The sequence below is a fragment of the Salvelinus sp. IW2-2015 genome, unplaced genomic scaffold (assembly GCF_002910315.2).
Source record: "Salvelinus sp. IW2-2015 unplaced genomic scaffold, ASM291031v2 Un_scaffold1264, whole genome shotgun sequence".
NCBI classification, from domain to species: Eukaryota; Metazoa; Chordata; class Actinopteri; order Salmoniformes; family Salmonidae; genus Salvelinus; species Salvelinus sp. IW2-2015.
The window spans coordinates 239,050-266,575 of record NW_019942806.1 but is presented as its reverse complement, the minus strand read 5'-3'; the positions used below and the strand labels follow the sequence as shown (position 1 = coordinate 266,575).

Here is a 27,526-nt window from a genome sequence, read left to right as displayed (position 1 = left end):
GATCAGCCTCTAGGGTGTGTGGTTGTGTGTGGTGTGTGGTGTGTGGTTGTGTGTGGCTGTGTGTGTGTGTGCTGTGTGTGTGTGTGGTGTGGCGTGTGTGTGTGTAATGAAAGTACTGAGACATCTTCTTATCAGACATGCGCAGCCACGAAAAGGTTCTGCTTTCCTCATCTGGTTTGAACTGACGCAGTACGGCACCTTCCGGTTTTGAAGCGGGAAATGCACTGGCCTGTGGAGGGAGAGTTTACATGTTTCAGAACAACCCACACTGACTGTCTCCAACACACAATGTCTTCATTATAGTACAGAAACCATAGAATGACATTCATAGAATAGAATCTCTTGAGGCAGGACCACCACCAGCAGCCAGCATAACTTGCCGGTGTGCCATTCTGTCAATCCAATCAGATTTGTCGAATCCAACTCCGTCAATGCAATTGACGATATCAAGAATCCTCATTACAATAGGTCAATACAAGTTGACTACATGTAATTGGAATGGGCCTAACCCTACAGCTCAGTGACTAGTAAACAAGAGTGATATGACAAGTCAGTGGTCCTGCAGAGCAACAAAGTAGAGGATTAGTTTCTGTACTGCCCTCTGCTGGGGGATGAGACCCTCCCTGCTCCTTGTGGTAGAACCACATATACAAGTGGAGGCTGCTAAAGGGAGGACGGCTCATAATAATGTTGGAATGGAGTCAATGAAATGGTATCAAACACATCACATTTGTGCTTTCCACTGACTCCATTCCAGCCATTTTGATAAAGCCGTCCTCCCTTAGCAGCCTCCAACTGACCATCACACAACACACATTCTATCTCCTGGGGGAGCAGAGGACCCTCCATGTCCTTATGTAGAAACAACAGCTACACAACACATTTCTATTTCCTGGGAGCAGAACCCTCCATGGTCCTTTATGGTGTAGAACCAACATCATCACACACATTTCTATTCTCCTGGGGACAGAGACCCTCCATGGTCCTTATGTAGAACCAACATCTACACAAACACATTTCTATCTCCTGGCGGAGCAGAGACCCTCCATGGTCCTTATGGTAGAACCAACATTACACAACACATTTCTATTCTCCTGGCGGAGCAGGACCCTCCATGGTCCTATATGGTAGAACACAACATCTACACACACTTTCTAGCTTCTGGCAGTCTCTCTCTTTATCAATATGAGACAGGAGTGTATTTCATGCTCCGTGTGCTCCAGTGAAATGTAGAGAGCGAGGACAGGGCAGAGAAAGACAGAAAGAGGGATCTGTGAAAGACAACAACCCACTGAGACCAGTCCCTTCTCTGGAAAAGCAATTAAAAACTGCTCCTGGAATAAATGAATGAGTCTGTAAACGGGCAATTGTCTGCCCCCTAATTACATTGCATACATTACACTGTACATTTTGTTGTGTGTGTTCTAGTGTTTGTCTGTGACAGGAGTGTGTGTTGTGTAATTATTATTCCCATAGCTAATCTACCTGTGTGTGTGTAACCTGTTTCAATTTGTATTAATTTCCTTATTTTCTCTCTCTCTCACCCCCCCTCTCTCCCAGTGGGACGCGAGGACAGGGGAGGTGGTTCAGGAGTATGACCGGCACCTGGGCGCGGTCAACACCATCACGTTCGTGGATGAGAACCGCCGTTTCGTCAGCACGTCAGATGACAAGTCCCTCCGCGTGTGGGAGTGGTGAGTGACAGAGACTGCTGAGCTTTTTACCTTCACCCTACCACTGTGTTGCGCTGAATCAGCACAGTTATGAAATGAGGAGGATTCAACAACATTGTTGGTGAGTAGCATCAAGCATCACTCCTGGTATTATGCTTCATTTCCATAATATACTGTATCTCTGGCATGTACATTAGAGCCAACAGCTTGTCCTGACAGTCTTCTAGATACCTCTGCAAACTGAACTCATTGCCAAAGAGTGTTTAACAAGTGATGAAGTGCAAATGAGAGGTGGAGGAATGTGTTTGTTTGACTGGGTTGGGGTGCTGGGTTGGGGTGCTGGGTTGGGGTGCTGGGTTGGGGTGCTGGGTTGGGGTGCTGGGTTGGGGTGCTGGGTTGGGGTGCTGGGTTGGGGTGGGCAGGTCATGGGAAGTTTGAGTACCGTTGATTTCGATGTAAAGCCTCTCGTCTTCTAGCTTGTCATTTCAGGGTCTTCCCTACCAGCTCTTATTCCTCTGTCATATTTATTTATTCGCTTATGACTTGTTTAGCTAGATTATTTTGTTAGGAAAAATAAGTATTTTCAATCACCAAGCCCTGCGAGAATGACTTGCAAATTAGTTTGGTTCCCATGGCGATTAACAAATGCTGTTGTTTACCTCGCTAACTTGCTAAATATTTAAGACCCAGTGACTAAGGACAGAAGTTTCACAGGGATTCTTCGAGGGACTGTTTTATTAGAAGAACACATATTAAATGAAATTCCCTCCTTTTCCCATCATTTGTGTTCCTTTCTGTAATATCCGGTTGGTGTGTGTTGAAGCAGTAGGATTGACTGGTAAGGAGTGGGTGCCAGGGATGCCAGCTGTGGCTTTAGTAGTGTAGTCTGGAGAGGGAGTGGGCTTGGTCGGTGAGAAGGGAGCGTTATGCATTCTTGCTAGTATGCCTAATATGGCTATATGTGAGTGAAGGGGTTAAATGCACCTCCATCAGTTAGGTCTCTGTTGCGGTTTTTACACTTTATTAGAGACACTGTACTTGTTAGCTTTTACGATAGAATGTGCTTGTTAGTGTTGTCACAATACCAGAATTTTTACATCAATGCCAGGTTTAGTATCACGAGACTCGATACCAAAATGATACCACATCAAAAACAAAGGCCTATTAGCCAAAGTCCCAGAATGGCACTGGATCCGGACATATAAACTCAGCTACTGCTGTGTTCACTGGATCCAGACATATAAACTCAGCTACTGCTCTGTTCCCTGGATGCAGACATATAAACTCAGCTACTGCTTCTGTTCCCTGGATCCAGACATATAAACTCAGCTACTGCTTCTGTTCATTGGATCCAGACATATAAACTCAGCTCTGCTCTGTTCCTGGATCAGACATATAAACTCAGTACTGCTGTGTTCCACTGGATCCAGACAGATAAACTCAGCTACTGCTGTGTCACTGGATCCAGACATATAAACTCAGCTACTGCTCTGTTCCCTGGATCCAGACATATAAACTCAGCTACTGCTGTGTTCACTGGATCCAGACAGTAAAATCAGCTACTGCTCTGTTCTCTGGATCCAGACATATAAACTCAGCTACTGCTCTGTTCCCTGGACTCCAGACATATATAACTCTAGCTAGCTGCCTTCTGTTCCTGTTGTCCAGAATATATAACTCCGTACGTGCTCTGTTCTCGCGATCCAGACATATAAACTCAGTACTGCTGTGTTCACTGGTATCCAGACATGATAAACTCAGTCATACTGCTCTGTTCCCTGGATCCAGACATATAAACTCAGCTACTGCTGTTCACTGGATCCAGACAATAAACATCAGCTACTGCTCTGTTCTGGGACTCAGACTTAGTAAAACTCAGCTACTGCTCTGTTCCCTGATCAGACATATAAACTCAGCTACTGCTCTGTTCCTGATCCGGGACATATAAACTCAGCTACTGCTCTGTTACTGGATCCAGACATATAACTCAGCTACTGCTCTGTTCACTGGATCCAGACATATAAACTCAGCTACTGCTCTGTTACTGGATCCAGACATATAAACTCAGCTACTGCTGCTGTTCACTGGATCCAGACATATAAACTCAGCTACTGCTCTGTTCACTGGATCCAGACATATAAACTCAGCTACTGCTCTGTTCTCTGATCCAGACATATAAACTCAGCTACTGCTCTGTTCACTGGATCCAGACATATAAACTCAGCTACTGCTCTGTTCACTGGATCCAGACATATAAACTCAGCTACTGCTCTGTTTCCTGGATCCAGACATATAAACTCAGCTACTGGCTCTGTTCACTGGATCCAGACATATAAACTCAGCTACTGTTCTGTTCACTGGATCCAGACATATAACTCAGCTACTGCTCTGTTCTCTGGATCCAGACATATAAACTCAGCTACTGCTGTGTTCACTGGATCAGACATATAAACTCAGCTACTGCTGTGTTCACTGGATCCAGACAATAAACTCAGCTACTGCTCTGTTCTCTGGATCCAGACATATAAACTCAGCTACTGTTCTGTTCACTGGATCCAGACATATAAACTCAGCTACTGCTCTGTTCTCTGGATCCAGACATATAAACTCAGCTACTGCTCTGTTCCTGGATCCAGACATATAAACTCAGCTACTGCTTTGTTCACTGGATCCAGACATATAAACTCAGCTACTGCTCTGTTCACTGGCTCAGACATATAAACTCAGCTACTGCTCTGTTCACTGGATCCAGACATATAAACTCAGCTACTGCTGTGTTCACTGGATCCAGACATATAAACTCAGCTACTGCTCTGTTCTCTGGATCCAGACATATAAACTCAGCTACTGCTCTGTTCACTGGATCCAGACATATATAAACTCAGCTACTGCTCTGTTCACTGGATCCAGACATATAAACTCAGCTACTGCTCTGTTCCTGGATCCAGACATATAAACTCAGCTACTGCTCTGTCCCTGGATCCAGACATATAAACTCAGCTACTGCTCTGTTCTCTGGATCCAGACATATAAACTCAGCTACTGCTCTGTTCCCTGGATCCAGACATATAAACTCAGCTGCTGCTCTGTTCAGTCGTTGGCCATCTTTTGAGTTCAATGTCATTACATTTGAAAATGTGTATTTACATTTCTTTTGAGACCGCCATGTATGCAATAATTAATTATACCATCATACAAGCAATTTGACTTTGGTAAAAACAATCTAACTACAAAACAACAATGGTAATAATTTATTTGAATGGTGAATCTTTATGATAAACAATGTGTAGGTCTATTCACTATACAGGTGAATGCATATTATTCAATAGGGGTGTGTGCATGCATTGAGTTATTGAGCTTGTTTTAGTTGGTTTCATGGGGCTACAGATGACAATCAATCCCTCCCATTTTGGACTTATTTTACTGGCAACTGCTAGGATTATTTTATTGTACTGATTAACAACATTTGCATAGAAGAAGCAATCTCTTATTTTATAAAGTTGTGTGCTGTCTCTAAGAAAGTAATGACGTCATTCACTGAGGCAGAACATGGCGCTGTAATCTGACTGGTTATGGAATCTAGTGGAAACCAGACTGGAGGCGAGGGAGACAAAGAAGTGAATTTGTTTTTGGTGGCGAGGGAGACTAAGTGAATTAATAAAGTTTTGGGTGACAATCAGCTTTGAAATCAGCATTTTTTGCGTTATAGTTAGCATATTATCACAAAGTAATAGGGTAGTGAATTGATGTTTGCTTCAGCTGTAAGCTGGCAAGGAAAGTTAGCCTACAATTAAAGCTGGAAGCTACCGGTATTGTCTTGCATTGTAAAAGTGTTCTAGCCTGTCTGGATGTTGTTTTGCAAACAGTAAGGAACAGTTTCAATATTTCTACATGCCATGTTGCATTATTCAAGTGTGTTAACCCTATCAGTCCCAAGCCCTCAGCAAAAATGGGCTTTTCATTTATCCGACTATAATTTATCTGCATTTCCAGCCCTTATATTTAGCCTCACAGTGAAGTAGTTTACCGTGTTCTTTTCAGGACAACCAGGGCTACAAGTAGAACACAATACTATTTGACATAAACAGTTTTATTGACAAATGTCAATAATATAAAACCCTTCTAACGACTCTTGTGTAGCTTGTGAGGGTCATAGAGCAAAACATGTTACCTGTGCGTGTTTGTGAGAGTCTCAGCTTTTCATAGATAGCTTTCAATCATTTGTAGCTCTACAGATGTTTATGTAAAAAAGACCCCGGCCCTTCTGAATCCGTCTCACTAACACCTCTTTAGCTCAGCCTCCGTTAATCACACAGACTAGTGGATGCAGAAGAAATAGATTAATCCAATGGTTCAACCCAGACGTCTGTAGCTCAAACACACAATGTTTAAAATGCGGTAGGTTGCCACGCGTTTGGGCTAGTAACCAAAAGGTTGCTGGTTCGAATCTCTGAGCCGACTAGGTAAAAAATATGTCAATGTTCCCTTGAGCAAAGCACTTAACCCCAATTGCGTCTGCTAAATGACTAAAATGTAAAATGTGTTAGTCTTAAATCATGCTGTTGCAATGTGGCAAAGAAAATATATTTTTGTCCTGAATACAAAGCATTATGTTTGGTTCAAATCGATCACAACACATCATTGAGTACCACTCTTCATATTTTCAAGGATGGTGGTGACTGCATCATGTTATGGATATGCTTGTCATTGGCAAGGGCTAGGGAGTTTTTTGGGGATTTACATTTTACACTGTAGTCATTTAGCAGTCGCTCTTATCCAGCGAGTGCATACATTTTCATACTGGTCCCCTGTGGGAATCGAACCCACAACCCTGGCATTGCAAGTGCCATGCACTACCAAGTGAGCCACACGAGACTAGGATAAACAGAAAAATGTATAATGTATAAAATAAAATACATAATAGAGCTAAGCTCAGGCAAAATCCTAGAGGAAAACTTGGTTGTCTGCTTTCCAACACCTTTCAGCAGGACAATCACCTAAATAGCAAGGCTAAATATACATGTTCCTGAGTGGCCTAGTTTCAGTTTTGACTTAAATCGTCTTGAAAATATATGGCTGTCTAGCAGTGATCAACAATCAACTTGACAGAGCTTGAATCATTTTAAATAGAATAATGGGCATATATTGTACTATCCAAATGTGCAAAGCTCTTAGACTTACCCAGAAAGACTCACAGCTGTAATTGCTCCCAAAAGTTGGGGGTTGAATACTTATCTAATCAAGATATGTTAGTGTTTTATTTTCAATTTGAAGAAAAAAGTTTACATTTTTCCTCCACTTTGATGTTAGAGTATTTTGTGTAGATTGTTGACAAAAAAAATACAATTAGATACATTTTAATCCCACTTTGTAATGCAACAAAATGTAGAAAAAGTCAAGGAGTGTGAATACTTTCTGAAGGCACTGCATCTGATGTTCAAGAAGCTTCTGTTGAAGAACACTAGGTTTTATTGGATAAATAACTTTCCCACCATGTGATTGATGGCAGGTGATGTAAAGCCATAGCAAGTGAGTTTCTCCAATAACAATTTATGATCAATGACATCAAAGGCTGCACTGAAATCTAACAATACAGCTCCAACTATCATCTTATCCATTTCATTTAACCAATAATTTGTCATCGAAGTCAGTGCTGAGTGCCCTTCTCTATGTGCATGGTGAACGTCAGTAGTTAACTTGTTCTCTGCACAATAGCATTATATTTGGTCAAATTCATTTCTCCATCGTTTTTACTAAGAACAGGCAGCTAACTGATTGGGCTGCTCATAGAGCCAGCAGAGAGGGCTTTACTATTTTTAGGCAGTGGAATTACTTGAGCTTCCTTCCATGCCTGTGGACACACTCCTTTAGGCTTTTGTTAAATATATAGCAAATAGGGGTGGCAATACAGTCTGCTACCATTCTCAATAGTTTCCTATTAAGGTTGTCTATATCTGGTGGGTTATCATTATTGATGGATAACAAAAGTTTTTCCATCTCTCCCACACTAATGAACAAATTCAAAACTGATCTCTTTCATTATTAGACCTTTTATACAAAAATATATGTTCACTGTTCAATGTTGTCATTTCACTGATCTTTCTTATCTCTCAGATATAGGACAGACACTTCAGAACAAACTTCCTTTAGATTTTTTGGTGGGGACTATGTAGTGAATCTGTTATGCAATGTGTTTGTATGGGGAAATAGCAGTAAAGGCCATTTTTTCATCAAATATTATTTTTATATTATTTGATATGCCAAGGGTCTTAAAATGCTTCCCAAATAGCTAAATGATCCTTGATTATGACCTTAAAATAGTTCCATATAGCTTAGTAGAGCCCCTCCCCCTGGTTTAGACAGGACTTGAGTACCGTAACCCATAAGAGTCCAAGTCTTTTCCCGTTGTGTTTTGTCGTTTATCTTGGTTTGGTAATATAATTTATTATTTTTAAGTTTAGTCATAAAATGTCTCAATTTATAGTATGTCAACCAATCAGCTGAGTGGCCTGACTTGTTTGCCATCTCTTTTGCATAATTTCTTTGAGCCATAAAATGTTTCAATTCTTCATCAATCCAGGGGTTCTAACAGTTCTCACAGTTAATTTCTTAACAGGTGCATACTTGTCAACAGATGGCATGAATAATTATACAAATACTTCCAGTGCTGCCTCATACACATCAGACCGCATTACTTTTTTTTACGCGTTACTTTCTTCAACAAAAGAGTCCTGAGCATTTTTTGTATAATCTCTAATAAATTACTTTAGGCCCAACCTTTGGCACTTTGGCTTTCCTTCTTATTGCCACAGTGTTATGGTCACTACAACCAATGGGAACTGATATTACTTTGAGCAAAGCTCTGCAGCATTAGTGAAGATATAATCAATACAAGTGGATGTCACAGACATGATATAAATACTGACTGTTAGCACTTGGTAGCCTATAGCAGATCCCCATTAGAAGAGGCTTTAGATGAGGCAGGTGAACTTGCAACCATAACACTTCAACAACACTTAACATGAGATCCTCTCTAAGCTTTACAGGAATATGGCTCTGAACATATACAGTAACACCTCCCCCATAGGCATTCCTGTCTTTTGTGTAGATGTTATATCCTTGTATTGCTACTACTGAATCATTATTATTGCTACTGCTGAATTATCAAAGTGAGTTTCAGAGATGGGCTGTATATGAATGTTATCTGATGTTGGCAAGTTATTGATTTAATTAACCTTATTTCTAAGGCTAAATACACTGAGTGTACAAAACATTAAGGACTCCTGCTCTTTCCATGAGACCGACCAGGTGAAAGCTATGATCCCTTATTGATGTCACTTGTTAAATCCACGTAGATGAAGGGAAGGAGTTAAAGAAGGATTTTTAAGTCTTGAGACAATTGAGACATGCTTTGCTATTCAGAGGGTGAATGGCCAAGACAAAAGATTTAAGTGCCCTTGAAGGGGTATGGTATTAGGTGGCAGGCGCACCGGTTTGTGTCAAGAACTCCAACACTGTTGGGTTTTTCATGCTTAACAGTTTCCCGTGTGTATCAAGAATGGTCCACTGGCCAAAGGACATTCAGTCAACTTGACAAAACTGTGGGAAGCATTGGCGTCAACATGGGCCAGCATCCCTGTGGAACGCTTTCAACACCTTGTAGAGTCATGCCCCGATGAATTGAGGCTTTTCTGGGGGCAAAGGGGGGTGCAACTCAATATTAGGAAGGTGTTCCTAATGTTCGTTATACTCAGGATATATTAATATGGGCTATTCTTAGCCCTTTCCCGGGTAGCTTATCGGAGACAGACATAATATGTAGAAAAAAATAAGTAAAATAAAAAATATTGTTTATATCAGGCAGTGAGTGTCAGTTGGTTTATGTGTGTGATGTTGGTCTGAAGCTACTGACCTGGAATCTTGGCTCTTTCACTCCTCCCAGGCTTTTGGGAGGGAGGGTGGGCAAATGAGCTTGTCGTAACGGAGGCTTGTCATAGCGGAGGTAAACAATGCCCCCACGCTCTCTGGCAGCTTTCATAGCTGGGATAAGTTCTTTCCACCTCTTGCGCACAGCTTCAGCGAAGTCCTCGTTGAGGAAGGTGTTGGTTGCTCAAGTTCTTGGCTGTCTCCAGAACAGCCATCTTGTCCTTGAACCTTAAACTTAACCACTGTCAGCCTGGGTCTGCCACCTGGGCTGGTTACATGTTTTCCAGTCCTGTGAGTGCGCTCCATCTCAATGATCCATCTGCAGCTTTTCGCTGATCATTTTTCTCACTTTCTCCTCAGACTCTGTCCAGGTCTCATGAGGAGACTCTGGAATGCCATCCACGACAATGTTATTCCTCCTGGATTATCCCTCTAGATCAGGGATCATCAACTAGATTCAGCCGGCGGGATTATTTTTTTCTTCTTGAGGGAATGACCAGGGGGCCAGAAAATAATTACAAATAATTTGTAGACTGCACAGGAGGTTGGTGGCACCTTAATTCATTGGGGAGAACAGGCAGGCTCGTGGTAATGGCTGGAGCGGAACAGGTGGAATAGTATCAAATACTATGTGTTTGATGCCTTTTCATTCGCTCTGTTCCAGCCATTATTGTGAGCCGTCCTCTCCTGAGCAGCCTCCACTGGTAGATTCCAAATTGATCCTAAGAAGCCCAAACAGATAACGTTTGACTAAAACATAATCATTTCAAATCTTGCTTACATTTGTATATGATCACATATATCTCTCCTTTATACGCGGGAATACTTTGGAACAGATTTCCAAAATTAAAATCACTTGGAGCTGATTTGCTGGTGTTTTTACAGTCTTATAGCCAACTATAAAAAAATATATAACAGTTTTTTTCTCAGAGAACTTTGGGGACCAAATAATATCATCCGTGGGCTGAATGGCCGCCAGTTGGGGAACCTTGCACTGGTCATTTTTCCAGTCATCTGTAATAATGATTCACAGACAGTGCTGATGTCATCTCCCGTGGACTTAGTTTGTTATCATCTTGCTGCACGTCTCTTTCAGGACATCCACCTCTCCCTGGGAGAACTGCAAACTGTTCTTTAGGTCTTGGACCTCTGATCAGATCGTCCAATCTTTTGTTAGTTGAGTCCACCAGTATTTTGACAAAGCTCTTTAAGCCATTTTCCTGTTGCTGTAACAATAGCTTGTAGGCATCTTTTTGTTGATTCCAGCCAGCACAGCACATAGGGCCAATGAAAACAGCAACAAACAGCAGGGATTTAAACAGCCACAAGCCAGGGACTATCTGCAGTCCCAACTACAAGGGCTAAATGCAACGTGGGCTGTGTTCAAACTGTCAAGGAAATCTGGCTAGCATGATAGCTAGCAGTTAGGCAGGCTGCTTCGCCAAGCAGCAGCTCTTCAGACTTTTAGGGTTTGGCAGTGTCCCAGCAACTTAGGCTAACCGTGTTGCGGGACCCAAATGAAACGAGTAGCTCTCCCTCGTTCCGCATTCAACATGCGTCGCGCTATGAAGCATGATTGTTCGCATGAGTGGAGAGCTAACAATGCTGCCCAGACAGCTCTAGCAATGAATGAGTGATGGCCGAGATCGTTTTAATGCGTACATTTTGATATCCGCACTTGCTTCGCCCTTATGTTGGTGTTAGCAAGCAGCCTATATAGTGCTAGGTATCAACAGCCAATCCAGTTGGGGCTGGAAACTGTAGTGAGCATCGATTGGTCAATAGCAACTCGATGCCATGGTGTACGCGACAAAAGTTCAGCTTTCCCCAACTCGCCCGTGCTCACATTGAAAATGAATGGGGCTCCGTTGTTTAATCTTCCCAACGTGCTCAATGGATTTCCAGTGTAAGTGACGCAGGGAATGCATTTTGCTCTTAGGGCTATGAAGTGGCTGCGCTGATAGACGGAGTTGATCCTCTCTATCATGTGAGACACTTTTGACAGAACTATCGAACATAACCAAAGTTCTGGTACCAAACTGTTTTTTGGGGGTATAAAAAGTACAGAAGTTTCGGAATACTGTACAACACTAGTTAGGGTAGAGGAGAACTAGGACACTCTTTTGGCTTTGAGAATGTTGAGTATTTGAGTGGATTGCACACTCATTAGGAGTCCTCCCAGGGGCTTTAGGAGTGTAATGTGGGAGCTAGACGGGTTTGTTATGGTGGAGAGAAGACGCTGGGCCAATGAGAGGCTTTACTGTCCTCCCCCCCTCTCCCCCTGTGACAGCTCAGATGGTAGGATTAGGGAGAGCTCAACCACCAATCTCAGCTGAATTAGGCAGAAATAAACATGAAGTCACATCACTGACACAGAGATGGAGAGGGAGGGTAAACTGAGGGATTTGGAACTACAGACGGACTCCTTGTTAGTCACACACAAACACAGCACAAACACTCCTTTGTGTACTTTTTGTGCGCACACACACACCGAGTGAAGAGCTCTCTAGGTGGCTGGCTGTCAGTAGCTGAGGTATATTAGTTGGGGATGTAGAGACTGGGTGTATGGGCTGTGCTGGGTACGGTTTAGAATCAATACAGTGTACCTCACTGTACACGTGCGCGCGCGCGCACGCACAAGAGAGTTAGTGCTAACCTTCCTCTGGTGGCTACAGGCTCTGCACCCCCTTATGGATCCATTAGACAAGACACTGGTGAGGGTAAGATAAAAACCAGGCACAATTTCATTAGTGCACACTGTAGCAAAACATTTTGCAATGGCAAATGAGCAGGACTCATTGGACAAATCCACATAGTCCCTTCCTATTTCAACCCGTTTTCTTATGTTTGATGCGTAAATGAATACGACCCAGGCCTGGTGAATTAGGACTGACTGGTAAAGGTATTCAGAAACAACTGCAGCTTCATTACGGGCTTCATTAACATACTGGGAGGAAAGAACAGCAGTCCACTCCAACTATCTGCTTTGTTCTCTCTTTCCCAGCCGTGCAGACACGTTGAGTTATTTTTAGACTTCTGAGGGGAGATTTGATGCATTTTGTTTGTGTTTAGAGAGTTAGTTTGGCCTGACTCTGCTCTGCTGTGGACATCAGGCAGGGCTTGCTCGGGGGGCCCTTTTGGTGGGCGTGTGTGTGTGTGTGTGTGTTTAATCCTACAACTGTCTTCAGGTACAGTAGTTGACTAATGCTTCATGCATTGTAAGTTAGTTGTTTCTTATAATTCACTCTGGTTTAGGGTGTCCTTTTCCTTCTGGCCCTGGTTAGGTAGAAGTCTAGCTGGTGTTTATGGGATAGAGCTGTGTAGCGCCGTGGCTCTAAACCAGTCCAGCTGTGTGCTATCTGAGAAAGGAAGAGAGGAGGGAAAGATGGCCTCAGTCCAGATAGATAGCCTCCCACTGAGAGCGAGGAGGATCAACTCTTATGTGTTCAACACACCCTCAACACAACAACATTATTCACATTCATACACAATCTGCAGCCGGTCGCTGGTGTCTCTGTCACGGACACTCATCCTGTTAGATCTGCCAGCTGCTCTGTTCACGACAGTGTGTGTGAGAAGACCATGGAGTTGGATGACGCCATGAAGACCCTAGAACAAAATGCATGATTGACCTCCATTTCACTCTCAAACTCAGAGAGGGCAGGGTTGAGAAAGTAGGGAGAGGGGAAAAAGAGAACGTAGAGAGGGAGAGCAGAAAGGGAGAGAGTGGATTTAATTGGATGCTCTTGGCACAGTGTTTAAGCAAACATGGTATGGAAATTCATACCATACCATTTACATATACTGTGCCTTCAGAAAGTATTCAGACCCCTTGACTTTAAAATCTAGTCAACTGTAACTAGGCCACTCAGGAACATTCAACGTCGTCTTGGTAAGCAACTCCAGTATATGTTTGGCCTTTTAGGTTATTGTCCTGCTGAAAGGTGAATTCATCTTCCAGTGTCTGGTGGAAAGTGAACTGAACCAGGTTTACCTCTAGGTTTTTGCATGTACTTATCTCTGTTCTGTTTCTTTTCATCCCAAAAAAACAAAGTTAATTTCTTACTTTAGTGCCTTTTTGCAAACAAAAATATTCCATGTTTTGGAATATTTTTATTCTGTACAGGCTTGCTTTTCACATCTGTCATTTAGGTTAGTGGAGTAACTACAATGTTGATCCATCCTCAGTTTTAAAGTCACCATTGGCCTCCTGGTGAAATCCCTGTGCGGTTTCCTTCCTCTCCGGAAACTGAGTTAGGAAGGACACCTGTGTTTTTTTTTGTGACTGGGTGTATTGATACACCATCCAAAGTGTAATTAATAACCACCATGCTCAAAGAGATATTCAATGTCTACTTTTGTTTTACCCATCTACCAATAGGTGCCCTTCTTTGCGAGGCATTGGACAACCTTCCTGGTCTTTGTGGTTGAATCTGTGTTTGACATTCAATGTTTGCCTGCGGGATCTTACAGACAATTGTATGTGTGGGGTACAGAGATGTCATTCAAAAATCATGTTTAACACTTATTGCACACAGTGTGAGCCCATGCAACTTATTTATGTGACGTGTTAAGCACATTTTTACTCCTGAACTTATTTAGAAAATGGCTGTCTAACAAAGGGCTGTAATACTTACTGACGCAAGACATTTCAGTGTTTCATTTGTAATTAATTTCTAAACACTATTCCACTTTGACATTATTGGGTGTTGTGTGTAGATCGGTGACAAAAATGTCTACATTTAACCCATTTGAAATTCAGGCTGTAACACAATGTGGAAAAAGTCTGGCGGTGTGAATACTTTCTGAAGGCACTGTATCTGTAATGCCAACAGTGTCTGGATCTTAACTGTTTGGTCAACAGTATAGCTTTGATCCTCAGCTAGAATCACGTCTTTCAAAGCGCCAGCTGCATTGCATGACTTTCAATGTTTCCAACGTGAGAGCATTAATGCTAGTTGGCAATACCGATGCCAGTAGTGTCATGGCTGACCTGTGGACTATTCTCGACCGTACTCTGACCGTACTCTAACCGTTTTGTGACCGTGCTGCGTTTGTGTTTTACAGGGACATTCCCGTGGACTTCAAATACATCGCAGAGCCCAGTATGCACTCTATGCCTGCTGTAACGCTTTCACCCAATGGTGAGTGGATGCGCACACACACACACACACACAGCTTTTTATTTGACTCATTCCCCTCCTTCATACCCTTCCCCTCCATCTCCCCCATATCTCCCTCTGAGCTGTATTCATATATTTGTCCTGACATGGATTGTTTGTCATTAGTCTAAATAACAGATGAACTCTCACTGGGAGAGCAGCCCACTCCACTCTGTCCCCCACAGCTCCACTCCTAAAGGGTAGCCACACTGCAGCCCTAGCTGGGACTGCTGCGTATGGAGCCTTTCTTCCGCTCCACTCCTTATTTTCGCTCCAGTTTAACAAAAGAGAGCCCAGTTGTATTTATCCGTTTCTCGTCCACCTACAGCGGTTGGCATTTTGAGATAATGGCATCCCTTTGGGGGTTTGTTTGGGAGGCACTCGGACAGGGAGGACACACATGCACACACACAGTGGAGCACACACTGTTACTGAGTCCTAGTGTCTGCGTAGAGAGACAGGAGACTTGCTAGCTAACAGAATGTCTGTGAAGCTGACATCAAATTGCACCCTATTGAACAGGGCCCAAAGTAGTGCACTATATATAGAGGAAAGGGTGCCACTTGGGACGTAACCCAAGTCAGCATTCGGTCATCAAAAGTATTTTCATTCTTTCCAAAGTGATTGGCTTCGACTTTCTCTCTCAGGCGGTTACAGAGAAGAGCTGCTAATGTCTACTGGGGTGGTCCACTCCTACGGTCCTGAATGAGACGGGACAGAATAACACAGACCATAATACCTAGCTTTCCGTTTAGCTCAACCAACCCGTCTTGTTTCACACGCTCAATCTGTTTTACGAGACATTTTTTGAATTTATTTCTAGTTTTATCCTGAGCCCCTTGATGATGCATTGGCTGCTTTTCACATTGTGAAAAAGGTTGATCAGAAAAATGTTGTTTTGAAATAACTTGGTCCAGGCCCACTGCTCACTGGAGAAGTCCTGACCTGGGGGGTCAACCCCTAACATCAGCATGCTCTAACTAAAACTCAGAACTCAAAATAACAAAAATAAATTACTTTAAAAAAAATATATATATTGTATTTTCTCCTATTGTAGGTAAGTGGCTGGCCTGCCAGTCCATGGACAATCAGATCCTGATCTTTGGAGCCCAGAACCGTTTCCGTCTGAACAAGAAGAAGATCTTCAAGGGCCACATGGTGGCTGGCTACGCCTGCCAGGTGGACTTCTCCCCAGACATGAGGTAAGACAAATCCATCCTATACATTAGTACAAACGGTAGCAAAATGGTTTGCAACGGAAACAAGGTGTTTTTTATTATTCATTTTTAAAAATGACCACAGAAACCATACATAGACAGAATGCAATAGATAGACGCACACAAATTCCAACAAACATCAATGACATCACACCTGCTCAAACTCACGTTTCCACCACATCCATACCTGTTACGTTTCTCACTCCAACATTCCCTCTCATTCTTCATACCTGTTACATTTCTCACTCCAACATTCCCTCTCATTCTTTCATACCTGTTACGTTTCTCACTCCAACATTCCCTCTCATTCTTCATACCTGTTACGTTTCTCACTCCAACATTCCCTCTCATTCTTCATACCTTGGGCGTTTCCAGTGCATGTAACACTATGTCATATGGCCTCAAATTGTGCTATTCTATTTCTCTCTCTAGCCCAAATTTGTTCAATATTTAAATAATAATGCCTTTGATTCATCCACTGTCTTAACGATAGAGGATCATTTGATTTCCAGTTTTTAAGTAGAAGTTTTTGAAAACTGATTGATGAGAAAAGTATGGTCCAACCCATTGGGTATCTGTACCCTCATATGCCATGTCTTGAAATATGCAGATAGATGGATTAAAAGTCATCTTAAATTGTAAAACTTCTGACAGCCAACTTCCCTCAACATTGCTCTGATGTCAAAGAAGATTTCAAATATACATTTCATGATATGAAACTTAAGTTGCATGTATTTGAAAATATCTAAATTGGTAAATCGCTTTTTAATTCTGTCATGGAAATTATATTTTCTATTACCAAGTCAATTCCGTTTTTTATTACTTTAGTTTTCCATGTGGACCAATTTATTGGTGAATTCGGAAAAGCTACCCATGGATTGTTCCATAGGGGTGTGTTTTTGGGGAGTGATATTTGTTCTTGTAGAATCCCTTAGATTTTCTTCCATATTGTTATAGTGTTCTTAACTAAGAAGTTGTTAATGTTCTTAGATTTATCCTTAGAATATAGACACGTGAAAAGATTTTCGGGGTGAGCATGCGCATCTTCAATATGAACCCATAGTTCCTCTTTAGTGCATTTAACAATATGTCTCAAGTAAAAGCCTTGGGTGGCGAGTTGATACAATTCCAAGTATGGAAGGTTAAAACCACCCTCAGACTTAGAGATTAGTTTTATTTGCCCATACAAAGTCATTTATGAGTATATTTTTTTTTAGAATGACTTCGGTGGGGTAATTGGTGTTACCGAGAATACATGTAAAAACTTATGAGGCCTGCCATTCTGAAGAGGTTTATTCAGTGCTGCGAAAAAATATTTGCCCACATTCAAATTTTCTAGACTTTTGAATATTTTTGATACTGAATGTTATCAGATCTTCAATCAAAACCTAATATTAGATAAAGGGAACCCGAGTGAACAAATAACACAACAATTACATACTTATTTCATAAACAAAGTTATGCAACACCCCTGTGTGAAAAAGTATTTGCCCCATTACACTCAATAATTGGTTGTGCCACCTTTAGCTGGAATGACTCCAACCAAACACTTCCTGTAGTTGTTCATCAGTCTGTCACATCGCTGTGGAGGAATTTTGTCCCACTCTTCCATACAGAACTGCTTTAAGTCGAGACATTTGTGGGTTTTCAAGCATGAACTGCTCGTTTCAAGTCCTGCCACAACATCTCAATTGGGATTAGGTCTGGACTTTGACTAGGTCATTCCAAAACTTCAAATGTTGCATTTTAGCCATTTTCATGTAGACTTGATTGTGTTTTGGATCATTGTCTTGCTGCATGACCCAGCTGTGGACTGATGGCCTGGCATTCTCCTGTAGAATTATCTGATACAGAGCAGAATTCGTGGTTCCTTCTATTAAGGCAAGTCGTCCAGGTCCTGAGGCAGCAAAGCATCCCAAACCCATCACACTACCACCACCATGCTTGATCGTTGGTATAAGGTTCTTTCTGTGGAATGAAGTGTTTGGTTTTCGGCAGGCGTAATGGGACCCATGTCTAGAAAGGGGGCAAATACTTTTTCACAAAGCTGTAACTAAGATTTATGGGAAGATTGTTCCATTTAATTAGATCTGCTTTCATATTGTTGAGTAATGGGATAAAGTTATCTTTATATATTTCGTTTTTTTGTTCTTTATTAAGCATGCTAAGTATATAATATTTTTGGGGGGTCCACTTAAAATTATTGCTTTAGATCATGAGCTATTCTTTTTTTGTTTTTCCTATTGACATTATTACAGTTTTTCCACAAAGTTTATATCCTGAGATTTTAGAGTATTCAGAAGAAAAGAAATTACACGGGGAGGGTTGACTTTGCAATATTGGTCATTTGAAGTGCCTTCAGAAAGTATTCACACACCTTAACTTTTTCAACATTTTGTTGTGTTACAGCCTGAATTTAAAATTGATACAATTTAGATTTTGTCACACAATTCCCCATAATGTAAAAGTGGAATTATGTTTTTAGAAATTTTACAAATTCATTAAAAATGAAAAGCTGACATGTCTTGAGTCAATAAGTATTCAACCCCTTTGTAATGGCAAGCCTAAATAAGTGCGGGAGTAAAAATGTGCTTAACAAGTCACATGAGTTGCATGGACTCAGTCTGTGTGCAATAATAGTGTTTAGCATGATTTTTGAATGGCTCCCTCATCTCTGTACTCTACACGTACAATTTATCTGTAAGGTCCCTCAGTCAAGCAGTGAATTTCAACCACAAAGACCAGGGGGATGCCTCATAAAGAAGGGCACCTATTGGTAGATGGGTAAAAAAATAGACATTGCATATCCCTTTGAGCATGGTGCCGTTATTACACTTTAGATGGTGTATCAATACACCCAGTCACTACAAAGATACAGGAGTCCTTCCTAACTCAGTTGCCAGAGAGGAAAAAAGCTCAGGGATTTCACCATGAGGCGAATGGTGACTTTAAAATAGTTTGAGTTTAATGGCTGTGATGGGAGAAAACTGAGGGGGGGATCAACAACATTGTAATTACTCCACAATACTAACCTAAATGACAAAGTGAAAATAATACAAATATTCCAAAATATGCATCCTGTTGTGCAATAAGGCACTAAAGTAAAATTGCAAAACATGTGGCAAAGAAATTAACTTTGTCCTGAGTACAAAGCATCATGTTTGGGGCAAATCTAACACATCACTGTGTACCACTCTTCATATTTTTAAGCATGGAGGTGGCTACATCAAGTTATGGGTATGCTTGTCATCTTCAAGGACTAGGGAGTTTTTTAGGATAAAAAGAAACGGCATAAAGCTAAGCACAGGCAAAATCCTAGAGGAAAACCTGGTTCAGTCTGCTTTCCAACAGAGACAAATTCACCTTTCAGCAGAACAATAACCTAAATCACAAGGCCAAATATACACTGGAGTTGCTTACCAAAATGACCGAATGTTCCTGAGTGTCCCAGTTAGTTTTGACTTAAATGGGCTTGAAAATCTATGGCAAGAAAATGCCTGTCTACTTATGTAATCAAGATATTTTTGTGTTTAGTTTTTCATGTATATATATATCCCACCTTGTATGTATGTGTGTGTATATATACATATATATATATATATATAATATAAAAAAATATATAAATGTATACAAATGTTCAAATTTTTCTTCCACTTTGCCTTTTCACAGTATTTTATGTAGATCGTTGACGAAAAAACGACAAATCAATTTTAATCCCACCTTGTAACACAACAAAATGTGGAAAATGTTCTGGGGTGTGAATACTTTCTGAAGGCACGATCAGGAGATCGTCGGCAAATACGTTTTTTTATATTCATGTTTACCAATACTGATACCTGATAAGTTTTGGTCCTGTCTAATTCTTTCTGCAGTAGGTTCAATTGCCAGAGCAAACTGGAGGGGGGAGGGAAGACGTCCCTGTCTTGTGCCCATTTCTAATGCAATTTCATCAGATATATTATTTGTGTATATTTCTGCTTTAGGATATTTATATAATATTTTTATGAGATGTATTATTTCAGCTGGAAAGTTGAATGCTTCCAAAGTTTTGAATAGAAAAGCAAACAAGATGTTCTTATTGGACAAATACAGGTAGTCCCTCCCCGTGTTCTTCTATTTGGTTTCTAGTGAATACGACCTAGGGCTTCAGGGATCGGTTTCTCAGGGACATGACCCCCTAGGGGTTCACCTGGTGTTTGTCTGAATAGGATGTATGATACAGTAATGGTACAAGCCTTTCAAACAGAAGATGCACCCTTTCTTTAGTTTTCCAATTTAAAATGTACCTACTGGATTCAACCCAGGGGTTTATGTTAGCAAAGTGTTTTGAGGAAGACATTTTGGAAACTTCAGGGGGAGAGGGAAGGGGAGCGAGAAGTAGCACCCCCTAGCAGGTAATATTGTGTATATCTACAAACTGACTCATCTCTACTTCCTTCTGAAACCAGTCCTTCAGTCAGTTAGTGTTTCTGAAGACGTCCTGTACGTAGAGCGCTAACCAGGCCATTTACAGGCACTAATTTTAGCGCATACCCCAATTAAGAACCCACTCACCCCTATCAGCAGGTGCCTTCACTTCTCTCCTCTCTTAGTAACCATGGCAACAGCAAGTAACCCCTCCTTTGAACAGAGACCCAAATTCACACCACCTCATGTGAAATGGAACATGAGTCATTTTTAGCAGGGAGCCTAACCTCTCTCTCTCTCCTCCCATCTCTCCATCCCTCTCTCCTCTCTCTCTCCTGTAGCTATGTGGTGTCTGGCGATGCGGATGGGAAGCTGAATATCTGGGACTGGAAGACCACCAAGCTGTACCACCGGATCAAGGCCCACGATAAGGTGTGCATCAGTGCCTTGTGGCACCCCCACGAGACCTCCAAGGTCATCACCTGTGGCTGGGACGGACTGATCAAACTCTGGGACTAGAGACATGGGGGTGGGGGCTGCAAAGGGACTCCCTCTTTTTAGGGGGAGAGGTGGTCTTTCTGTCATGTACTTTCCCTAATTTAGTGGCAGGCTAAAAGCCATTGGGCTGGTATCTAGTCCTTTTGTAACCGTGTATATTTCTACCCCATCTGAAGAGAGGACAGCGATGTATACATAAAGATAAAACATTTCTCCATTTGTTAGTTGTGTTTAGAGGGTTTCTCAGCCCTCACATGCGCTCTCTTAATTTCATGTTTTCTGGTTTCTGTTTTAATCAGTGATGTTCGGATCATTCACACAAGATTTTTTTATCCTGGAAAATATTCTGTTTTCCAATGTATGTCCCTTTGTGAAATTAAACATTTTATACATTTTGCCTGTCAAGAAATTGCTTTCCTTTGGTCAAGTCGTCTTATACTTCCATCTTTTGCCGTTGGTCAGATATTTCGTAAAGTTTATTAGGATTTCTTCTTTTTAGTAACAGTTCCCTTCTCACCATTAAATCCACACAAACCCCTCTGAAGAGAGAAGTGTAGCCAAGTTGCTACTTCCCTTAGTGTCTTTATAGACTTATCAAAAGATCAGGGGTATACATTTTTAATTTCAAGAGTTTTCAGAATGTATTAATCCTTCAAATGTAAGCCTGACTGAGTCTAGAATTGTGTAATAAATTTGGTGACAAAGTAGTTGGAGAGCTGCAGCGAGAAGTAAAGGGAGACGGCGAGAAGTAAAGGGAGACGGCGAGAAGTAAAGGGAGACGGCGAGAAGTAAAGGGAGACGGCGAGAAGTAAAGGGAGACGGCGAGAAGTAAAGGGAGACGGCGAGAAGTAAAGGGAGACGGCGAGAAGTAAAGGGAGACGGCGAGAAGTAAAGGGAGACGGCGAGAAGTAAAGGGAGACGGCGAGAAGTAAAGGGAGACAGAGATTGAGTCAATCTCAACCTTTCTGACTAAATCGTTCTGTCTCCCTTCTCTCTGCAGCTCTCCAACTACTTTGTCACCAAATTTATTACACAATTCTAAGCTCGGTTCAGGCTTAGATTTTAAGGATTAATACATTCTGAAAACTTTCAATAAAAAATTAATACCCCTGATCTTTTGATGCTGCTATGAAGGCACTTAGGGTAATAGCGACTTGGCAACACTACTCTTTTCAGAGGGGGTTGGTGTGGATTTAATGGTGAGAAGGGAACCGTTACTAAAGAGAATAAACGGAAAAGGGAAAAGGGTTTGAGAGAGTGGGAAAACAAACAGCAGAAGTTGTGGCGGCTGGATTGACATTTTCTATTATTATTCAAATTGTGAAGAGGGAGAGACCATACTATTCTCTCGGAATCTGCTCATTATAGCTGCAGTTAAGGTTACACACTAACACAAATTTCACCATCTTTGGTATTCGCTATCCTACTCATCCTGATTCAACATTTGCTCAGGAAAACTCGGTCTCCTTACAACTTGGCGTACATTGTTTTCTTAAGTATTTTCAAAGTCCCAGTTTAATGTGAAATGTCATACATGTTAAATGTGTATTGACCATAGACAAGACTGAGTGAGGCGGTTCTTCACGTCCTTGATAGTTCTTTTCCCTACAGTACTAGTCAAAAGTTTGGACACACCTACACATTCAAAAATAAAAATTGTTTTTTAAAAACAACTATTTTCTGCATGGTAAAATTATTAGTGAAGACATCAAAACTATGAAATAACACATGGAATCATGTAGTAACCCAAAAAGTGTTTAATCAAAATAGATTTGAGATTCTTTAAAGTAGCCACCTTTTGCCTTCACAGCTTTGCACACTCTTGGCATTCAACCAGCTTCATGAGGTTCATGAGCTTCACCTGGAATGCATTAAAATTAAGGTGTGCCTTTTAAAATGTAATTTGAGAAGTTTTGAGCCAAGCAGTTGTGTTGTGACGAGGTAGGGTTGGTATACAGAAGATAGTCCTATTTGTTAAAAGACCAAGTCCATATTATGGCAAGAACAGCTCAAATAAGCAAAGAGAAACGACTGTCCATCATTACTTTAAGACATGATCAGTCAATCCGGAACACTTCAGGCGGTCTGATGAGTCCAAATGTGAGATTATTGGTTCCAATCACTGTGTCTTTGTGAGATGCAGAGTAGGTGAACGGATGATCTCCGCATGTGTGGTTCCCACTGAAGCATGGAGAAGGAAGTGTGATGGTTTGGGGGTGCTTTGCTGGTGACACTGTCAGTGATTTATTTAGAATTCAAGGCACACTTAACCAGCATGGCTACCAAAGCATTCTGCGGCGATACGCCATCCCATCTGGTTTGCGCCTAGTAGCACTATCATTTGTTTTTCAACACGACAACACACCTCCAGGCTGTGTAAGGGCTATTTGACCAAGAAGGAGCGTGATGGATGGAGTGCTGCATCAGATGACCTGGCCTCCACAATCACCCAACCTCAACCCAATTGAGATGGTTAGGGATGAGTTGGACCGCGGAGTGAAGGAAAAGCAACCAACAAGTGCTCAGCATATGTGGGAGCTCCTTCAAGCCGGAAACGCTTTTCAGGTGAGTACTGAAGCTGGTTGAGAGAATGCCAAGAGTGTGCAAAGCTGTCATCAAGGCAAACGGGTGGCTACTTTGAAGAATATAAAATACATTTTGATTTGTTTAACACTTTTTTGGTTACTACATGATTTCATGTTATTTCATAGTTTTGATGTCTTCACTATTATTCTACAATGTATAAAATAGTAAAAATAAAGATAAACCCTTGAATGAGTAGGTGTGTCCGTTGAAACCCAGGTATGGTCATTCTCTGGGTAGACGGTCATGTCTTTGTCTCTCTTCAGGAGGCATATTGTCTGTCCTCCCAGGCAAACGTTTGAGCCTTTACCTTAACTACCTCCACAGAAACTCATCCCTGGGCTAAATGATGCGTGCTCAGCCTCAGTCTGACAGCTACTCTCCCAGCCCTATGTACTCTTTAATGCAGAAGATCCTGAGGACAAATTGAGGCTATTAGTTTGGGCTGTGGTCTTACCTCACTATTCATTACCCATGCCTCTGAGGATAATTCTCCAGGAGGGGGTGGATGTATCTGTTAGGGGTGGCTGGCTCAGGGCCAAGCCCAAATGAGGCCATGATGACAGAGATGGCTGTCGCAATGCTTGCCGGCTGACCTCCAGCCAACACAGCCACTTTAAAGCAGCTCTGACCGACAGATGGACTTTGGACCCTCGAGGCAATTACCTCACGATGTCTAAGGTCATATCAGGGAAGGGTAGGGGAGTAGGGATTCAAAATGTTGAAATGATAGGAGCTTGTTAGGAGTACAGTATAGCTCACAAAACGTTACATTAACCTCCATAGATTGAGACAATCCTTTTCTGGAGTACAGTACTTTGGTTAGCGTGATGAATCTGGTATTGGTCAGGAATAAATATCCAAAGTGAAACATCCCATGGTATTGACTTTCCCATCGTAGCTGAACTATATTTCCCAGATCTCCCCTTCTCATTGGCCAGAGCCCTGTCCATCAGTCAGTCAGCTCTCAGGGCCTCCACTGGGTATTGACCCAGCCCAGTGTATAGGCACTGGTGGCGTTCAAAACGTTCCGGTGCAGGAAGATGCGGGGCTTTGCTGGGTCGCTGTGGTAATGGAAGAGGCGGAAGTGAGCACGCTCCAGCTCCTTCAGTAGGCTGAACCAATAGCGCACCACGGATGGGTCGTCCCCGCCCACCTCGAAGCCCGCCCAGTGGAGGTGGATTTCTAGTAGTAGCTGACCCACAGAGCTCAGAACCCCTTCTAGAACCAGGTTCTCTAGAATCTTCCACTCCGCACTCTCCATATCTGCCTTCAGAACATCCACCTGGAACAGAGAGGGAGAGAGACTCAACAATGATAATGTTTCGCAGTAGGGATAGATATAAGATGGAGAGAGGGGAAAAGGACTTTTGATGGAGGTGAGGGAGAGTCAGTGCAAAGAGGGAGAGAGAAGGTTGGTTGAAGGACAAGTAGAAGAAAGGATGTGTCTGAGTAGAGGAGGAGGGTGAATGTGGTATAACGTCTGTGAAGAGGAGGAGAGGTGCATTAACATTAATGTTAATAATGGCCTCAGGATATGATCTTACTGAGTCATCATATGTGTAACAGTTTAACTTTAGTCCGTCCCCTCGCCCCGACCCGGGCGCGAACCAGGGACCTTCTGCACACATCAACAACTGACACCCACGAAGCGTCGTTACCCATCGCTCCACAAAAGCCGCGGCTCTTGCAGAGCAAGGGGAACCACTACTTCAAGGTCTCAAAGCGAGTGACGTAACCGATTGAAACGCTATTAGCGCGCACCACCGCTAACTAGCTAGCCATTTCACATCCGTTACATATGCATGGGCTACTTTCAATGCACATACTGTATATTAGGCCTTGGGCCGCCATTTAAAGGTCTAATGCAGCTGTTTTTATCTCAATATTAAATAACTTCTGGGTAACAATTAAGTACCTTACTGTGATTTTTATTTCTCAATTAAAATGTTAAAAAATAAACCAAAATAGCTTCTTAGCAGAGCAATTTCTCAAGCAATAATTTTTATAGGACTGTCAGGGAGTGGTTTTGAGTGGGGAGGGAAAAACTGAAAATGATTTGTTATTGGCAGAGAGGTTTGGAACTTTCTTTCTTATTGGTCTGTATGGTGATGTCACCATGGAAAGCCAAAACTCCCACCAAAAGAAGATGAAATTTCAGGCGGTCTTTTCAAACAGCAATTACACTAAAATGGCATTGTCATAATTTCACAGTATTATTCCAACCTCATAGTGTGGAAATACTGTATATATAAAAGACAGAAAAATCATGTTTTTGACTGCACTGGGCCTTTAAATGTGCTGTAATGTTTCTGATGTCATGTCAACTCCTTGAACCCATACTGTTTCAAAGCCTTATTAATGAAAGAGCTTCTCTTTGCTTTTGACATTTTATTTCACCAATTTATTCTTTCCTCTGTACCTTACTACCCTCTCATTTGCAGATTGCCTCATGGCATCACCATTGGCAACTTCCAATACTGCCAATAATATTTGTTAATAGTAGACCCAAACTTTCCACAAACCAATCATATTTATCTTCCAGCACACTAGTGTTACGCTAATGCAAGTGTTGAGTATCTGACCTGTCGAACAGAAAAACACTTCTTCAATGGCTAGAGTAAAATAACAACTTTAGCTGGCTGGCTCTCTGACAGCCCATATCCAATATCCCATAGCCACTCCATCCCTCTAACAAAGGGCTAACAAGACTTTACACGACCTTTATATATCTTTAGTGACTGCGGAAATCCCTTTTCTCCCCACATTCCAAGCCTTCATAAAAGCAGCTATCCCCCCAGATAGAACTAGTCAAAATGAAGTGCTTTCTGTCTCTGGGTCTCCCAATGGATACGATCCCTCCCCAAGGCAATATAATGTTTCTAATTGGACAGACATGTCATAAAATGGCAACTGCCCTAACCAACAGGGATGTTATGACCCATGACCCCCCCTCAATGTGTGTGTGCAGGCTATGAAGGTCTTACAAATCCCAGAATGGTTCTATTCAAGATATACTTTTCTCAGGGTGTGTATTGAATGGGCTACTTTCAATAACTTCATTCTATTTGACAGCTTTCTTCTCCCTGATGTATCATCAACTGGCATGCAAGGCAAATCCCAAGGACTTCACAACATATCCCTCTCGATGTCCCCTAAGCCCACACCACCGGTAGCTCGTCTGCCCTTCGCTTCCCTAGTATGAGAAATTGTGAGCCCTCGAAAAGCGGCAGTCTTGCGTGAGCATCTCCATATGGCCCCACACATCTCTGAAGAGATCTCCGATCACCGCTGTGCAGATGTAGCGGTGTGTGTGTGTGCGTGTGCGTGTGCGTGTGTGCGTGCGTGAGAGGAATAGAGATATGCAGACAGAAACTACTTTGACAGGGGGGATTGGAAGTAGGGCAATAACTAATGGATTTGGGGAGGGAGGGTAGGTGGGTGCATGGTGATTTGGCCTGAATTGTGGTCTACCGAGGGAGGTTCAGTAAGGCCGATGGGTGTTGGAGATGGAAGGAGCTTTTATTTAGTCGTGTAGTGAGGCTATGCCTCAGTCTGCCTTCTCCCAAGGTCAGCAGTAGCCTTGTCTTGTTCCTAGCGTTGTGTCTTAAACACTGTAGGCTTATAGCTTTGCTATAAAGCCTGGCAAGCAAGGAAGCTAATTAAACAACCACGTCCTCCTCTTGTCTCGTGCTCTGTTCCCCTGTAGTCTGGAGATATTGTTATGGAGTTGCAGAACAGCATTGAAACAACTAGAAAATATGTTGACCATCGCCTATTACTTTAGGGCCATACACTCAGCCAGACCTTTAATTGTGAAGTCTCTCACAGCCCAGACCTTTAGTTGTGAAGTCTCCCACAGCCCAGACCTTTAGTTGTGAAGTCTCCCACAGCCCAGATCTTTAGTTGTGAAGTTTCACTCAGCCAGACCTTTAATTGTGAAGTTTCACTCAGCCAGACCTTTAATTGTGAAATTTCTCTCAGCCCCGACTTTTAGTTGTGAAGTACTCAGCCAGACCTTTAATTGTGAAGTCTCACTCAGCCCAGACCTTCAGTTGTG

General features: G+C 42.1%; 2 protein-coding genes across 2 annotated transcripts in view; one reads left to right on the top strand and one right to left on the bottom strand.

Annotated features, from left to right (window-relative positions):
• The window catches only part of LOC112070225 (pre-mRNA-processing factor 17), a 51,376-nt gene extending 30,098 nt beyond the window's left edge, over positions 1–21,278 (top strand). Inside the window, exons 11-14 of the mRNA XM_070438883.1 lie at positions 1,477–1,694; positions 14,667–14,743; positions 15,819–15,963; positions 20,727–21,278. Coding sequence (XP_070294984.1) covers positions 1,477–1,694; positions 14,667–14,743; positions 15,819–15,963; positions 20,727–20,904 — 618 coding nt within the window. The 3' untranslated portion in view covers positions 20,905–21,278. The remainder of the gene's footprint in view (positions 1–1,476; positions 1,695–14,666; positions 14,744–15,818; positions 15,964–20,726) is intronic.
• Positions 21,197–27,526, bottom strand: part of LOC112070224 (probable methyltransferase-like protein 24) — a 74,682-nt gene continuing 68,352 nt past the window's right edge. The window contains exon 5 of the mRNA XM_024137645.2: positions 21,197–24,751. Coding sequence (XP_023993413.1) covers positions 24,434–24,751 — 318 coding nt within the window. The 3' untranslated portion in view covers positions 21,197–24,433. The remainder of the gene's footprint in view (positions 24,752–27,526) is intronic.